The following is an 18,044-nucleotide window of genomic DNA, read 5'->3' as shown; positions in this document are numbered from 1 at the left end:
TGCCGAAGTCTGAGAGCACCCGAGGAGCGGTCTGAGCGCGGTTCCAGGCAACCAACCTCGTCGTCTATGCCAACGAGCCACTGATTGTCTCCGCTTCGTCGTCGACTATAATTTGTATCAATATGTTTCACGTTTAAATTTAGAAGGACTATATACCGTTTTTGTTCATTTGCTTCTTTGCAGGTGAACTTTTTGAAGGATCACACGAAGCTCATTCTCTGTCCTTTGATGGCAGCGGTGACATATGTCGACACCAGCGGCGTCTTTCACACTTACCGCCTCAAAACACTTCAGAGTGGCAGCCCACTAAAGCTGCTCTCTCGCCTGCAGTACGCCCGCACTTACATCGACCATATGATCGTTCTTCCATGTTAGCAAGCAAGGAGTGGGTCCAAAAAAATGCACGGACCACATTGTGCCAACTGTACGTCGAAGAATAAAGGGTCTTTTCTTTAGGTCACCGTCCAACCGGTGCATTTTGCATGATGTGAAAAGAGTTGTACGTATTCGTTTTCAGCATATGGATCTCCTTTCATTATTAGTTTAGTTTGCTTTCAGCATTGTTCATCGTGAAAGCTGTCATTGCTTTATGTGATTATCCTAGATTTCGTGGTGCGCAGACGCGCCGACATCTACGGGCCTCGATTACTCAGACAGGTTTGTCACGTGACCAAGAACAGAAAAAATACGTCCTTGGTTGTGAAATTCTAAGCCTAAAACCGGCGATCCCTTGACGATTCAAAAGAAAAAAACGCAACAGCAGCAGGAAAATCTGCAGTGACGTCAGCACCTAAAGCATGTTTCATGCTGACACATGTTTCTTGAAAGGGGGCAAGGTTCGAAAAGGTCCCGATAAGCAATACAGCTTCGGAAAGTAGTTATCAAGAGCTTTAAGGCAGGTGCAAAGAAGGATAAAAATCAATGATAACAAATCGAGGTAAAACATGCCTGCCACGCGTGGCATTATCTGAAGAAAAGGATTCAACGGGAAACCAAAACAAGAAGTGATAAGAAGTGAACATGTTCGGAAAAACACCTGTAGCTTATGCTATTGCCGAGCCGAGGTATGGGGGTTAAACTATGCACGTGTTTGTGAATCAACTAAAATTAACGCTTTATGCGATTCTTTTCCCTGCTGATTATGGCGCAGGGAAAATATAAGGGATTCTAATGCTCCGTTCAAGATATATATTCCTTTCGTTTCCAGCGTTCTTAATTTAGAGCATTGAAACCAACAGGAATATAAATTATGGCGTTTAAAGCAGTCCTTGGTGATCCCTCGCTGCTTCTCGCCACGAAGCTCTTTGCGCGGGCACCACACCACTTCACTGCTCACGTTGTTTCCCTCACGAACCGTAAAGACTGAGAATTCGAAAGCATCGCGGTGGTCACTGAAATGTCACGTCTCGCGTCCGAGACTAGACATAGTACCTGCACAGTGGTCGCTGCATGGTACTAGTGGATTCGCCTGGCACTACACTAGCGGACCTCAGGCGCACTTGGCCAGATAGCGCTTGTGTAAGGAGTATTTACCCAGTATAAATGAAGGAACGGCGCAGATAGAACTTCATTAAGACGAGGATGATGTTCATTTCACAGCGCGAGAGCGTGTTATAGTTGGAACTTGATGACGACGACAATGTTTACTGCACAGCGCCGGAGTGTGTTGCAGTTTTACACGAGGCGTAAATGGCTGCGTAGATAGCATAGTGCTCTTGTACCTGGGCCAAGGATCTATCTGTTCGGATGGTGGTTCAATTCCTGGTGGTGACGCTAAGCTTTAGAGTACAGCTCTTATACCGTTCGGCGGTGTGCGGCTGCTCCGCAGATTGAATCCGTCGCCGATGTAATGAGCGAGAGTCACGAGACAGAGTATCTTTTGAAGAAAAGGAAAACGAGCCACGAGCTTTGCTCCCCTCACTCGTGGATCTTATTTGTCTTTTTCTGAGAAAGTCTCTTTGTCTCGTGAGAAAACTAAATTAATTTGTAACCGCACATACATGTATACAAGCATGTTAATTATTTTCCCGAATATGTTGAACTAATTGTTAATACGCTGGGCTCAAATTTCGCATTAGGGAATATAGTAATCGTCCTTGCAATTTTTGCTTAGTGTCAGTTCCTAGAGACACGCTCTGATGCCTGGCTGTGTCCGCGCCACTCCTATGCCAAGAAAAGTTTGTCCTTTAAAATGGCTGCACCTGACGCAAACAGTAGACGCACATCGCGGATTACTTAAGATGGTAGAAAACGGCACTGCGCCCAAGGCGCGTTGCACGTGCGAACAATGCACTTGCGGTAGACGATGACACTGCATGTGTCCACGCGGCGACTATTATCCAATCAGGAACATATCTGGCCTTCCGTTAAGCCAACATTTCATTTCTTAAACGCAAACATCCCCCAGCGATCGTTCTAAAAGCGTTGAGTTTGGGCTTCCGAGGATCATAACCTTTCCCTTCGCCTTAGCAGTGCCATGCGGTGACATCCGGTGCTCTCAACGCCAGCAGCGGTTCATCTGCTAAAGATGGCTGCCGCAGGCGTGGCAAGGGCTTCAATCGTCAGCAAAGACATCCCAGAGGTCATCGAGGACAAATTATCGAAGAAGGAATACTTTCGCGGGAAATTCCTGGGCAAGGTAAGGACTTCTACCGTTCGATTCTAACGGTCCGTACAACATAGAGCAAATAACGCTTCGTTTTGTCTGCCCTTATGTTGGCCAACGTATCTATGCTACTCTGGCTATGTGGGACGCTGTGTGGAGAGCTCCAAAACTTATTCCACGTGGAAGCTTTCAACGTAGTACACTTACATCGGGCAGTATGCACGCAACTTTAGCTTTCCTCAATCGAAACGCGGCTGCCACGGTATGTATCGAACCCGGGAGTCCTGGCTCAGTTGTACAGCGCCCTTACCACTGAGACAGTTTGGTGGCGCAGCAACTACTACCCGCAAGTGGCACCCAAAATTCACAGGATCAAGGTTTTTAGCACCAATTGCTTATATGTGCAGTTCTCTTGTATGAACACAGAGCTTTATCATTTGTCTCAGCCTACAAGGTCGTTTCAGGACTGTCAATCTAAATATATATATATATATATATATATATATATATATATATATATATATATATATATATATATATATATATATATATATATGTGTGTGTGTGTGTGTGTACTGTAAAGCAAGAGCTGTATACTGCAAGCAGCGAGCGTCGTCATTGTCACTGGAATGCTGAAATATATATATATATATATATATATATATATATATATATATATATATATATATATATATATATATATATATTCCTTGACAAAGGCCGGACCCCGGCCGAAACGTCGGAATAAAGTGTTTTTTCTACCGTGTGTCACCTACTTTAAGTCTATATATATATATATATATATATATATATATATATATATATATGTGTGTGTGTGTACTGTAAAGCAAGAGCTGTATACTGCAAGCAGCGAGCGTCGTCATTGTCACTGGAATGCTGAAATTAGTACCTGAAACTCTGACAACACCCACAGCTGCTTCCTCTTCGCCTCCTTGCTACTTATTGGCCGGTTACATTCACATGGTCCGACGTTGCATGAATGGTCCATTCACTCGAGTATCTGACCTGGCATAACGCTTACGTGGTGGCTCTCGGTTGTGTTTGACGAAATATAATAGAGGCTGGTTCTATGCTAGTCATATGGTTAGATGGCATCCTCGAGGCGCTGCAGATGAAGTTATGTGATGTTAGGAAGATAGTGAGAGACCGGAAAGCGTGGCGTGATATGGTCCATATAGGGTCACGAAAAGTCGGACACGACTGAACGACTGAACTGAACTATGCTAGTTGGTGGGACATCATAAGTAACAAATCCGCAGTAACGACAGGATTGAAGTGTACAAGCACGTTGCAACGTACATGAAGAAGAAAAAACGCGTTGTGGAATGTTTTAGGCATACGTTATTTATTTTATGCTTGCGAATGTTGACAATGAAAGCGATGAACCATGGACTGTAAAAAAAAAAAAAAAATTTGTGTATTTTCCCTGAATGTTCAGGTAAGCGAAGAGAAAACCGGGCGAGTTGGAAAGTATTCATCTTGGAGCATGCGCGAAACACGAGACGATATATAGAAGCAGCAAGGAACGACGCGAGCACTCGTGTCGTCCATTGTTTCTTTCACTTCATATCGTGTTTCGCTCTCTTCAAAGATGTACCCAGGTACGCATGAAGTACCATTCAACGACTGTCTCCAGTTTCTTGAACTATGCTTGTAAAAATTTGACACGGTCCCATTGTTAGTTGTACCAACCGCGCACAAAAAAAATGACATTTTGGCATGCATTCGCGGATTTAAATCAGGCCAGGCGGGGTATTGTCAAAAGCTGCCTGCTTGGGGCTCGTTAGGTCGTGCCTCCAAACAACTGAGATGACTTTGCAGCGGCAAGCTCTACGGTTAGATAATGCCGGTTTCTGTTTTGAAACAGTGATGGCTGTGGCGGAATGATGATAAAAGAAATGTGGGCAGGTGAGCGCCCTTTCAGGGCAGTTGCAAACTGCGGCAAAAGGTCGACGCGAACGGCCATACCGTAGTACGTCAGTTGGAGGGAGGTGTGATGTGGACGTTTTTTATCACTACCCCGCATAGCTAATGCGCGTGTGCAAAGCCGTCAGTAATAGAAGCCAGTTTCCAGCACAAACCACGAATAGAAGTTTGCACCTTCCACTGCCCCTCCTGTGTGGTAAATGCTATGTTGGGCAATCCGGGCGCTGCCTGATGAGAGCACCGTACGCTGGTTAATTCAAAAGCGGAGAAGGGGACGCTTTTTTTTTAAGTGGTGCGTGCTAGCGTTTGATGCCCCGTTTGCTTGGTAGGGGAGGCACATGGTTATTTCGAGCGGTTTGCGAGGCATATCGCATTAGCAGAAAAGGCGATAACTGCGTCTGCACCCTTCTTATTGTCTTGTCAAAGAAAAAGGAAAGATGTAACTTTAAACAAATTTGCCACATTTTGATTTTTTCTGTTGCTCTTGCTATTCAGCATGCGCATGCGCCGTCGAACTGTCGTTATGTATCTTGTCTTGCAGTAAAATTTCAGTTGTTTAGCGCTCGTCCTGACTTTTTTATTAAGGCGAAAGCATTTATTGCCTCACCGTTGTCGTTAGCAAAAGTGTCGCTCTTTTGCGGCGGCTCTCATTGGTCGAGACGAGATGACGTCATGGAGGTCTCGACCAACCCCAGAGCACCACCACAGTATGCGCGAATGCGAGCCTTATATGGCCATATGCCAATCAATGATCAATTACTAATTAATGGCGAGCAGTAATTATTGATTAATTACTAATTAATCAATAATTGTTGAATAATTACTAGTTAGTGACGGTTGCTTAAATAATTAATTAAATACTCATTAATGCCACGCGAGAAAATCAACCACACAACAGTAAACGTAGAACTGCGAAGATGGAAGAATGCAAACGTTATCCTCATTCATAAGAAAGGGGACTCTAAGGACCTTAAAAATTACAGATCAATCAGCTTACTGTCTGTTACGTATAAGGTATTTACTAAGGTGATCGCTAATAGAATCAGGACAACCTTAGACTGCAATCAAGCAAAGGATCAAGCAGGGTTTAGGAAACGGTACTCTACTATCGATCATATCCATACCATCAATCAGGTGATAGAAAAATGCTCGGAATATAACCAGCCCTTATACATAGCATTCATTGATTAAGAAAAAGCATTTGACTCAGTTGAAATCTCGGCGGTGATGCAGGCATTGCGAAATCAGGGGGTAGACGAGCCGTACGTGAAAGTTCTGGAAGATATATATAGTGGCTGCACAGCAACCATAGTTCTGCATAAAGAAAGTAAAAAATTCTCATAAAGAAAGGTGTTAGGCAAGGAGACACGATCTCCCCAGTACTATTCACAGCTTGCTTAGAAGAAGTACTCAGAGATTTGGAATGGGAGCAGTTAGGTATAAGGGTAGATGGAGAATACCTTCAGTAATCCGCGATTTGCTGATGACATTGCTTTGCTAAGCAACTCGGGGGATGAACTGCAAATAATGATTGATAACCTAGACAGGAAAAGTAGAAAGGTAGGTTTGAAAATCAATATGCAGAAGACTAAGGTAATGTACAACAGCCTCGGGAAAGAACAGCAGTTTACATTAGGTAGCGAAGTACTGAAAGTAATAGGCGAATATGTCTACTAGGACAGGTAGCAACCGCAGATCCGGACCATGAAAAGGAAATAAGAAGAATAAGATTGGGATGGAGGGCACTTGGCAAGCACTCGCAGATTATGACTAGCAGCTTACCAGTATCGCTCAAGAGGAAAGTATACAACAGTTGCACCTTGCCTGTACTCACCTATGGGGCTGAAACGTGGAGGCTAACCAAGAGAGTTCTACTTAAGTTGATGACAACCCAGAGGGCTATGGAATGAAAAATGGTAGGGGTAGCATTAGGAGATAGAAAGCGTGCAGAGTGGGTCAGAGAAATAACTCAAGTTACCGACATTCTAGTAGAAATTAAGAAGAAGAAATGGACATGGGCAGGACATGTAGTGCGAAGAGAGGATAACCGATGGTCGCTGAGGGTAACAAACTGGATTCCAAGGGAAGGAAAGCGTAACAGGGGGCGGCAGAAAGTTAGGTGGGCGGATGAGATTAAGAAGTTCGCAGGGGTCAAGTGGATGCAGCTAGCACAGAACCGGGTTAAGTGGAGAAATATGGGAGAGGCCTTCGCCCTGCAGTGGGTATAGTCAGGCTGCTGATGATGATGAGGATGATGATAATAATGATGAAGGATGAGGATGATAATAATGATGATGGAGCGCGATCTCGTCGCTTCCAAGCAGATCTCTGAATAAATGCACTCGCAGAATGTGGGAGTAGTCGCTCGCTTTACTCGTAGCAGCATTCATCGCTACATGTGCAACAGTCGCGTAGCAGAATGCAGCACTCAGGCTTTCGCCTTTCACCACTTTAATCGCCCAAGTGTCCTCGAATTTCTTTTCTTGTCGAGTGAGCACTTTCGTGTTGTCAAACACCGGGGTTGGTGTTGCTTCATATAACCTATGCCTGTTGTGTTTTATTTTGGTGCGTATATAGTGCATCATCGCTCTGCCAGTGGAGCCTTTAGTGAGCATTGTTTGGTAGGAATTTAAGTCTACCGGGTTAGTCATGGAGTTGGGGTATGGGGCGTTGTACCTGTCAGCAAGCCGCCCGCTTGCGCGGTGGCCGCATGCGCGGCTGCGTTTCCCCCGTCCATGCCAGTACGCGTATGTCTCGGTGTCGCAGATTGGCAACATGGCAAGCAACGAGAAACAGCTTGAAGCACCATAAAGAAGCTACCCTTCCATCCCTCCTCTCTAATTTCCCAAACAGCGGCAGAGGGCCATCCCTTCATTCAAATAAAGGCTTCATTCATTCATTCATTCATTCACTTCATTCATTCACTTCATTCATTTTCTTGTTCCCGACCCATTCTCTAGTCGTTTTAATCAGGATACGTGGGAAGAACCACTTTTTGCATTTGGAAATCCGATTGCACATGCAAAATAACTCGAAAAATCTAACCTTTACTCAGCTGTCTGCGACGTGTTGAAGGCTCTCCTAAATCATCACCTAAAGCAGTGTTCATTTATCAATATTTTTATTCGTACGTTTCTCTACAAGAGCGATCACTACGCCGGTGGCGGTGAACACAACACGCTCTGTGTAGACGTTTTCTGAAGCGAAAGCTTCACTACGCCATGTAAAGCCAAGGTCACCGGGCTGAGCCGAAGCCGCTACTGCGCTTGCGCCGAGCAACATGTGCTCCGCGAGTGACGTCAAAGTTGCAACCTGTGAGGACGTTCTTTAAAACCCACCAATCGATGGGCTGATTTGGAGGGATCAAACACACGGCCAGGCCGGTCAAACTAGGAACATGTCTTTTTCTGCAGAAATTTAGGACAAAACAAATAACAGATAACAAATAGCGAGCTTAACAAACAAGGCGAATACGAACTAGAAAAAGTCCCGGACGCCAGAAGAATAAAGTTCATGCGAACGTTCCCGGTTCCGTGAGCTCGGAGTGCGAGGAACTGCCTGTGTCCGCAGGCGCTTGGGTCAACCAGCAAGTGGATTGGCAACGGGAGACGCTCGGCCAAGGCGAGAGGCCTCAGGTTGCCGTCACGCGGCAGAGACGCCCGATTTGCAGATGCGTCTATCCAGCGCACCCAGCACGACACCGAACGTGCGTGCGGGCTACGTGCTCCAGGACCGCAACAGGATTCGCATACTCCCAGTTCTCGTCAGCCGGGTCATAGGACAGGTGGGATGGGATCAGCAGGAGCTCTGTGGCCGCTCCCAGGTCTGGTACCCGGGTCGCAGGCCCAGGCGGGACGCGATTAGCCGCAGCTCCTTGACCATGCACCTGTCCTCCAGCAACCCTGCTCCCCCGATCTCTATCTTGCGTGTCATTTTCCCGCACGTGCCACATACATGCGTCGTCTTCTTCCTCAGCTCTCCCTCGGGCCGAAAATTGCTAATACCGTGTGGCGCTAGCTCCTTACACACCTCCGCCGCTGCTGCTGCCGTATCCGCAGCCTCGCTGTGCGCACTGCGCATGCGTAGTAGGTACAAATGCGACGTGCGTGACGTCAGAGTTTGTGGCCGCCGACTCGACAGGCTATCCAAGTTTGCCAGTAGTGCCGGTTTGTCAATCGTCAAAGCGATACCTAAAACCATTTCAGTCTTAGCTGCCAGAACAGTACTTTGGGTAACTACCGTATACGTCTTAGCTAAACGGGGGACAAACGGAAGATAAACAAGCTGAGACAATAAAGACCTTTACTACGCGTAACCGTACGTCCACCCTTTCGCGACATGCTAGGTTTAACAAGAACTAAACCGCAGCACGTTTTTTCTATCGCAGGCGAGCTCGCCCCACTAGACTATTTCTGGCAGTAGCTGCTCTGTGTTGCCCGCGCGCAGCCCACTGATTTTGGTACATTCATACATTGATAGTTCCAGTTACATTAAGCAAAGTTGCACTGCAATGCTATCTACGAACAATATTCAGGATCAAGGCACTTCATCTTGGCAGATGGTACGCATGGAAGTTAGTAGTTCATCTTGGAAGATGCTAGATGTAAATGACCTCGCTGTCTTCGCGTCATCACCTTCCAGAGGCACTATCGTTCGTGGGGTTGACCGTGATGAATGTTTCCCAAGTTGCCAGGAGCCACATAGATAACCACGTCGTACGAACATTTCTGTGTGGCCTCCCATAGGGCAGCGAATTTTGCTCGGTAGCCGAGGATCCTGGAAGACGGGGTTCTGATCTCACCCACCCATCTCAGTTGCAAACCCCAATTTGACAGTGCTTGACGACGCGGCAAACGGCGAGCCAGTTACACACCTTGTTAAATAGTTCCAGTAGCACTAAAAAACAAAATGAAAGAGGGTCATGACATTGCTACTGCTGCGGCGCCGCTCGAAATTTCGGCAAGATAGCGCGCGTTGCATTTCAGCGAGTCAAGCGATGTGTCTGCATATTAAAAGAGGCTTCCACACGCTGTCTCGATCCCCAATGTTGCCTGTAGATGGCACTGCAATTCAGTTTCCCTTCTCTCTGCCGCACACCGGATGGAATATACTTCTTCAGCACATAGTTATGCATTTACTTATACGGCTGGAATTGAGCACCAAAAATACTGATTTAATTTGTTGTAACGATTTTCGCCAACCATACATCGAGTAGTCTCCATATCCTCCATGTGTGTATGTCAATGCTCAGAGGGGTTCGTTCAAAGCTGTAGAACATACTGTTCCAAGGAGTTGAGTCGACGCTGAATGACTTGCCGTTGGCGCAAACTACAACACTTGTCGCTTCTGGCACGTGGTGCTGAACACAGCGGTATAGTTACTGTCGCCCGTTCCCCGTTTTCTTTGGGCCCTAGTGTGTTGCGCCACAAGTCCTCATTTGCTTGGAGACCCCTCCTACCATGAATCAACGGATAGCCTTGGCACTGATTCACTTGACCGCACCGGGGTGGCACAGTGGTTATGGCGCTGGACTACTCCGCTCAAGAATGCGGGACCGAATCCCGGCCTCGGCGGCCGCTTTTCAATGCAGGCAAAAAGCAAGGCGCCCACGTTCTGGATGATGTCATCGCACATTAAAGAACCCCACGTGGTCTATGTTTCCGGAGTCCTTCACTAGGGCTGAATGCTTAAGGTTTTATTTCTTTTGTCGTCCCCTTTCTTGTTATTTATATTAACGCAATGTTTTAAAGCACAACTGTCCTGTGTTCCGAGATACTGAGGTAAAAATTGTGCACTATTGTCATGTATTGTCAAGAGGTATGTGAAATTTGATGCATGTACGATTGTATTTTGCTTGGTTATATACCCCCCCCCCCCCCAACTGTATTGCCTAACGGCGCTGTCGAATTACGCATAAATAAAATAAATAAATGTGCCACTGGCTCTTTCATCCTTATTGCTAAAAATTCAGCTTGAAGTAAGCCACGAGGTTTTGGAAGGCGAAGTCATTGCCTGTATGGTCTTGTCTAATGAATACCAGAGCTCATTAACATATTGCTCAAAACAACAAATGCGTGAAAAATGTGGAACTGATGGGCCTTCCCATTAACCTACTTTTGAGAGGGTTGCATACAACACCCTTTTCTGATTTGGGCAATTTTTCAATTTCTAAACTGCAGAAGTACACATAATAAACCTCGCAAAACAATCACAAATAGGGTTTATTGCTACAATGAGCAAATACCTACTAAAATGGATCACTCTACTGACAACTAAGGTCTGAAATGAACAGGCGTATTTATAGTTATGACTGTTCTCACATAAAACATTTTCCTTATCTGGTTGAAGACTTAACATTGTTTCTTCCAAACATCTCATTTCATGTGTGGAAGGCACAGTGATTTTGATTAGAAGTTTATAGAAGTTTGTTTTCCTTTACAGGGAGGATTTGCCAAATGCTACGAAGTTGTGGACCAGAACAGCAAAAACGTTTTCGCTTGCAAGATACTTCAAAAGTCACTTCTCGTGGAGCCTCTTTATATACAACAGGTGTGCACAATCTGCAACATTCGTCTTTCCTTTTTATTTTCTACCTTGTTGGGGTTTATAAGTTTTTGTGCACATGAAACTGTCACTACTGCTCTTCATATTGAATATTTGATTCTCAGCCCTCCGCCTGGAAATGATCAATATCACTTGATATATTGCCTAGTTGCCATCTGTTTACACCTATATATTGTTTTAAACGTTGTTAATTTACCCTTTACATCTTGTATTTATTGTGTGCAGGTCGTCCAGGAAATACAAATTCACAAGACTCTCAACCACAAACATATTGTCCGCTTCCAGAGCTACTTCGAGGATGACAGCAATATCTACATTATCCTTGAGCTATGCAGCAGACGGGTATGAATTCATTGCGCATCTTCCTTTCTCTTTCCGTTTTTGTATATGATTGCCCGGGCTTTTCAGACAGTTTGGTTTGCCAGCCTATAACCAGAACAACTACATAGGACATAAGAAATAAAACAAATCATGCGATGTATTTCCTCACAAAATAGCAAAACGGACACACGTATATCCTGCATACATGCGCCCCCCCCCCCCCCCCACCAGAATTCTTGATTCGTTCTTAATTCTTGATTCTCGGATTCTCTCATTTTTATGGCTTCTGTGATAAACTTTTGGGCGCGTTAAACATTGTTGTGCCTATGCATTATCTACTTGGCCATGTGATGCCCTGTCTGTATTTAAAGCTCAGCCGTTTTCAATAAAACTTCAGTCATTAGTCAGCGCCAGTCCTATAGTTTGTGTGTTCATCCTGATCTTTGCGCTGCTTCCACTTCACTTATGTTATTTATGTCTTTGTTAATACGTTTGCGTTGGGAATGTCATCACAAAAAATTGACTGGCGATATTTGAATCAAGTTTGTGCTACGTGGATTCAATTAAGGTGGAAATGAAAGGCGTATTCGCTTTCTCACTGCGCTTCTTCATGGGAACTACAATCGCATTGTTAAAGAGGTCTGAAGCAGGAAATGTAAAAAAAGATGTGGACGGCAAACGGAAGCTCTAAGCCTGTCCTGTTAAGTGTCCTCAGAGAGTGAGCTTTAGCGGTTCGCTAGCATTGATTTTGGGAGGAAGATACCACAAACGCTATAGAAGAACCGAATTTCGAAGAAATAAATGTAGCGGGACAGTCGCTTAAAGTAGTTGGTGTAGTCCCATGGTAAATAACAGTGCTAACTTCGCGGGCCCCCTCCCCTTTACCATTGTTCAGTGCTCTTTCATGCCGTGTAAGTCATATTCTTCCTCTCGTTCTACCTAGTGCTAAGTTAGAGCACAAAAAACAGAATAAAGGCACGCACCATAAAAGCTGATAGCCTCTCACACAGCATACTTACGCAAGACTAGTGGTGTCTTCGTTCCTTTCTTAAAATTTGCGCAGCTATTGAACATGAGTGACTGTAAAAAAAAAAGTATGATCGACGCTACCCGGCCAGGTTGAAATCATCCGTCTGGTGACAACTCTTGTGAGCCCACCGAAACTCATGCCAAGAGAGTTTACTAACCCTCCCTTGCATAATTACCCACGAAAGGATGAGATGCGTGATTTCTACATGCCCGAAATGCATGTATATTCATTGTTTCTCATGACAGCGTAGGAGTTGGACGTCGAAATAGAGGGATACCTTTCAAAATTGCAAAAAGTGCTTATAACGTGTGTACTTCACACAAATGCTATATGTCTTGCATGTATTGCGTCATGTCTAAATCATTCGAATTCGCACTATTATATTGATGTTTTCGTTCATGAGATATGACGAATGCAAACTTCATGGTTGGGGACATGCAGGCTGAGAATAAAGTCAGAGGAGTTCGCCTATTTAAGAGCCTTTGCACTCAAATTATTCTTCCTGGTTAAGTCTTGGTACGAGAGTTTCTGCAAAGGAAATGGGACGCAACGAGTATTTAAAAAACAAATGTTTTCTTTCTTCCATTTCCTTTCAGTCGCTGTTGGAAATGCTCCGGCGCAGGAGGTCCCTCACAGAGGTAGAGGCAAGGTATCTTCTTCGTCAGCTTCTCCTCGCCTGTCGATATCTGAGGGAGCAGCGAATCATCCACAGGGATCTCAAGTTGGGAAATCTATTTCTCAACGACATGATGGAGCTTAAGGTGGGAGACTTCGGTCTCTCCGTTCGCATTGAGCGCGAGGACGAGCGTAGGAAGACTGTCTGCGGAACGCCTAACTACATTGCCCCGGAGATCCTCTCAGAGAAGGGACACAGCTTTGAAGTGGATGTCTGGTCAATCGGATGTATCCTGTGAGTTTTCCATGTCGCTTGCGCAGCGGAAGTGATTCATTTGCTATCAAAATCAGTTAACCGGCTTTGCATGGCAATTGCACTGTAGAAGCATCAGCGCGTGCTAATTAAATATTTCGCTAGTTATTACTTATCAGTATTATCGTTTGTAATCAGTGAACGGCCTTACTTTAAAGATCATTCACTGATAACAAATACTTTCACCTTCATTATCATCCTCGTCATCGTCATTATCATCATAAGCAGCCGGACTATACCCACTGCAGGGAGAACTGCAGGGAGAAGGCCTCTCCCATATTACTCCAATTAGCCCTGCCCTGTGCTAGCTGCATCCACTTGACCCCTGCGAACTTAACCTCATCCGCCCACCGAACTTTCACCCCCTGCTACGTTATATAGTAGTACAATACTATATATAGTATAAAAATGTGTATATGTATAATACTGTCAGGCAGCGCTGAAGAGAGAAAAAGGAATATCTTTCTGCAAGAGGCATGCGAGCAGGTAAGCTATACCTCAGCAAACTTGGTGATGAACCACCGAAAGTAAAAGCAAAGTCACAAGAAGCTCCCGAGCCTTTAAGAAAACACTTCAGCTCTTTCACGCAGTTGACAGCTTCATTATTTTGTGGGTCGGGCCTAAACCGTATTTGCCAACCAGATTCACAAGCACAACGATTTGGCGTTCCTCGAAGCTGCATTTCTTAGAGCTCAGCACGAGACCGGTTTTCTCCATGCAGTTAAGGACACCACCTAAACGGCTGTTATTCTCAGCGAAGATCCTACCGAAAATAACTACGTCATTTATGTAACACAATGCAAACTTGCCACTTCAGTCCACACAAAAGGGTGTTCATAAATCTTTAAAAGGGAGCAGGAACGTTTCTTAGGCCGAAAAGTATCACATTAAGTTCATATAACCCACCTGGAGTCACGAACACAGCCTTCTCTTTGTCTTTCGGGTGAATCTGGATCTGCTAGTATCCGGAACGTGAACGGTTTTGTTAAATCAACAGAGGGGAAGTAGGAAACTGAATAGAGGCATTCAATGGTATCACCAGCGCACAGCAGCGGGTAAGCATCCTTCTTTGTGACTGTTCAGGCGGTGGCAGTCGACACAAAATCGCCGTCTGCCATCTTTCTTTTTCTCGAGAATCCCAGAAGTGGCCCACGGGCTTCATGATTCCTGAACAATTCCTTGTTGCAGCATATTACGGGCCTGTTCGTCAATTAGCTTACGTTCTGAAGGTAAGACACGGTAGTGCGTCTGTCTAATCGGGTGTGCAGACCCAGTGTCGATCGTGTGATGGGTGCGGGAAGGTGGAATCGATTGTCGCTGATCTCCAGCAAAGTCGAGGACGTCCACATGTTTCAAAAAAAACTTCCATCAATGTGCGGCGGTCTTTGCTTATCATGGACATCACGCTTATCATGCCTATTATGTCAACGATTTGTTTGTCATGGACAGAATGGAAATCAGTCAAATCGGGACGTCTAGTTGGACGAGCAGCGCCGTCACTGAACGCGGTGATTGGCACAGAACGGCATTCTTCAAAGTCTGTGATTAACAAACCATGCGGTGATATGACAGGTTCGTTGGAAAGACTCAGAGTCCAAAGCGTGGCATGGCCCTCGTTCACTCGAACAACGCTGCGGGCATAAACACACCCTTTTTCGCGCCGGCAAGGGAAGCGAGTTCCACCAGAGCGTCGAAGGCATTGTAAACCGCACCCGAGGACACAAGTGGGACGAAGATGGCCGACATCACCGAAACGACGGTATCTTTAAACAACAAATGCTTGGGGGGCCCGTGGCGATTCTTCCATGAGTGCCGATAGATGGCTAGGGCTTTTTGACATCTCAATACTGTTAAAATCAGGAGTTGCGCCTCATTGTTGTGAAAGGTCAGCCCACAGAATAATGCCGTGCGTAGAGCGAGGGAGCACCGTAAATTCAGTTCTAAACACGAGGCCAGTGATCGCTACATTTACATAACAAATACCAAGCGGAAGCAACGATCCTCCCCTCACGCCACGAAATATGAGTTTTATCCCAACCATACATAATTTTACGGCCGAGGCGATTCTTAAAATCTAAGCTCATCACGGGCACTAGCACCAGTGTCCATTAAGACCATAGCGTAAACACTGTCCGCTAGCACTTCCAAGCGGTTCTTTAGCATAACGACAGGTAGGGGAATTCGCACCACCGATGACCTGGCGACTGCACCTCCATCGGCCGCACACGCTAGTTTCACGGTGTCTGGGAAGGACGGCGGGGAGAGCGCGAGTGGTGGTGGTAAAAATATTTTAATGAAAATGTTTAGGAGGCATGTAGCGGCGGTTGGAGTCCTCAGTCCGGAACCCCATTGGTGTAGGCTGCTGTCCGCGCTCTTTCAATGAGTTCTTTTTGACCCCTTGCGTCGGAGCTGCCTCCCACCCCTCCTGCGTTGGTTGGTTATTAATAGTGGCAGTCTGATTTCGCTGGCATGCTCACACCATATGGTACAGGTCCACCTTCTCCCCGCAGAATTAGCATTGTGAGTCAAATGACTCTGGATCTATTGCGTGTAGTCTTCGTGGGTTGTTAAGTGTTGGTCTGTAGCTTGCGGAGGCGTACCTCCTCCCCTTTGTTTAGTGTCTTTGCCGGTGGAGTGTAGACCCGGCGAGATAATCTTAAGTGCTGAAGTATTTCAGTGTAGGTTAGCAATGGGGTAGGAGGTTCCACGAGATCCGTATTGGTGCCCGGAGGAGAAATGCTCGGGCTGAAGCGTGTGCGCTCTCGTTCCCTGGGATGCCCTGGTGGCCTGACACCCGTACTAAGTGTTTATGCGTGGGTTGGTAGCCACGGGTGTAACCATCTTGCAGGATCTTAGCTGCTAGCTGTGCAGTCCTGCCCCTAAGGTAATTGCGATATACTGTCCGTGAATGTGTAAGAATGTATTCTGAGGTAGTGCAGCGGCAAGAGGAGGGAGTCAGGCTTCAGTCAGGAGCTGGAGAGTCGTTTCGTAATGGTGCGTAGCGGTAGGGGCCAGAAGTTGAAAGATCGGGTCACCGACTTCTGTACTGACACTAGGTCGATAATTCGACCATTGACGCTGGTAGCGTAGAAGCTAGTTATACGGCTGCAGCATAATCGGGGTATGTGGCCAAGCTTACCACAGCGGTCAGGATAATGGTTCTCAGAGACAGGATCGAAACGATCAGCACAGTCCAGCCACTGGTGTCGTTGCTAAAGAGATTACGCGCCGTAGTAGGAATGAGTGAGAAGATCAAGAATGCCGGAGTCGTTCCGGGGTTCACGGGCAGGATTAGTGCGAACCGTAGTACCTCAAGGAGAGGAGTGCTGGGTCGCAGCTGCCTGCAGGGAGAAGCTGTCACAGGGAATTGCACTGCGGCGCACATCTTGATGTCGGGAAAGTTCATCATGGACAATCTGTCGAATCATGCCGGACAAATTCGGAGAGTCATGGTACATAATCATGCATGCACTTGCGAGAGTAGTTCGATTAGGCAAACAGCCGAACTTCGGTGTAATGCGAAGCCGCTTAAGAGCTTCGAACGTGTGGCAGTGTTCAATGGTGGTAGCGGCAGAATCCAAGTTATCTTTAGTGATTAAAATGCTGTAAACGTCCTCCGCGACGTCACTTTAAGAGATGGACAACTCTGTCTTCTTCAGACATCCGTGGATTCACCGCTTTGCAGAATTTCAGCACCTCTTCAATGTACGTTGTGCATGTTTCACCAGGCCTAGCGCTCGCTGAAGTAAATTCTTCTGGGCGCATTTCCGTTTTGCCACGGTATCCCCGAAACAGTTGCGTACCTCCTCTTAAACCTGTCCCAGCTCGTTAACTACGCTTCACGGTTATCAAACCATGTAAGTTCTGTGGCGTCCAAAAAAACATTACGGTTGACTTTAGCCACTAATACAGCTTTAAGAGGAGGTACGCAACTGTTTCGGGGATACCGCGGCAAAACAGAAATGCGTAGTGAAAGGCGAAAAGCCTAGTCTCGTCTTGTCTAGCGTTCCTGCCATCTGCAATCCCACACTTTAACGCGCTCCAAGGAACGTCACGCGACAGGAGCGATGGCGTACTATAAAAACGCCCACTTGTCGGAGAAAGTGTGACAGATACTGCGCCTTTCCTCCAGAAGTCTCGCCTTGCTAGCGTTCCTGCCATCTGCAATGCCGCAAAAACGGGACACTTTATCCACGACAGTATGAGCCATTAAAGGCTTTCGCCTTAAAAACAACATTGGCCAGCTTGACTGTCGCATCCCAGAGACTGTACTTGCTCACCCGCTGGTAATTGGTCCACTCATCGACGTCTTCGCCAGCCTTGCCAGAAAAGGTTCGCGGCTCGCGGTAGTGTTGCCAAGCGGGTGCCGCTGCGCCTGGCTACGGTGCATCGTCTTCCTGGGGCGTGTTCACGGACAAAGGTGGGATTCCATAGAATTTAGGAGGGGCCTTCGCAACATGCCCTCCCTTACAAGTAGTGTGCCAGCTCCTGGAGTGCTAGCCTATTAGTGGAACTGGTGATGGTGAGTCGCTGACCTTGTAATAATAAGCTCGACGTAAGCTGTTCACAGCGACTGCCACCTATGAAGAAAAGAGGGGGGTGGGGGGCGTACGATTGTGCATCACACATTGGGCTGAGCCATATCGATC

The 18,044-nt window shown here is 46.3% G+C and overlaps 2 protein-coding genes across 3 annotated transcripts in view; both read left to right on the top strand.

Moving 5' to 3' along the window:
- LOC146196337 (serine/threonine-protein kinase PLK1-like) overlaps nt 1-375 on the top strand; it is a 32,458-nt gene extending 32,083 nt beyond the window's left edge. Inside the window, exon 10 of the mRNA XM_084596962.1 lies at nt 184-375. Coding sequence (XP_084453088.1) covers nt 184-375 — 192 coding nt within the window. The remainder of the gene's footprint in view (nt 1-183) is intronic.
- Nucleotides 376-2,394: 2,019 nt separating this feature from the next.
- The window catches only part of LOC146196336 (serine/threonine-protein kinase PLK1-like), a 33,166-nt gene continuing 17,516 nt past the window's right edge, over nt 2,395-18,044 (top strand). Inside the window, exons 1-4 of one of the 2 annotated variants that reach the window (XM_084598143.1) lie at nt 2,395-2,638; nt 10,994-11,101; nt 11,342-11,458; nt 13,064-13,377. In XM_084598143.1, the coding sequence (XP_084454269.1) occupies nt 2,528-2,638; nt 10,994-11,101; nt 11,342-11,458; nt 13,064-13,377 (650 nt within the window). In that variant the 5' untranslated portion in view covers nt 2,395-2,527. The remainder of the gene's footprint in view (nt 2,639-10,993; nt 11,102-11,341; nt 11,459-13,063; nt 13,378-18,044) is intronic. The other variant, XM_084598144.1, reaches the window with a different exon arrangement.

This window comes from Amblyomma maculatum, chromosome 3, assembly GCF_055883805.1.
Source record: "Amblyomma maculatum isolate TAMU_Amacu chromosome 3, ASM5588380v1, whole genome shotgun sequence".
NCBI lineage: Eukaryota > Metazoa > Arthropoda > Arachnida > Ixodida > Ixodidae > Amblyomma > Amblyomma maculatum.
This window is presented reverse-complemented; position numbering and strand designations above follow the sequence as displayed.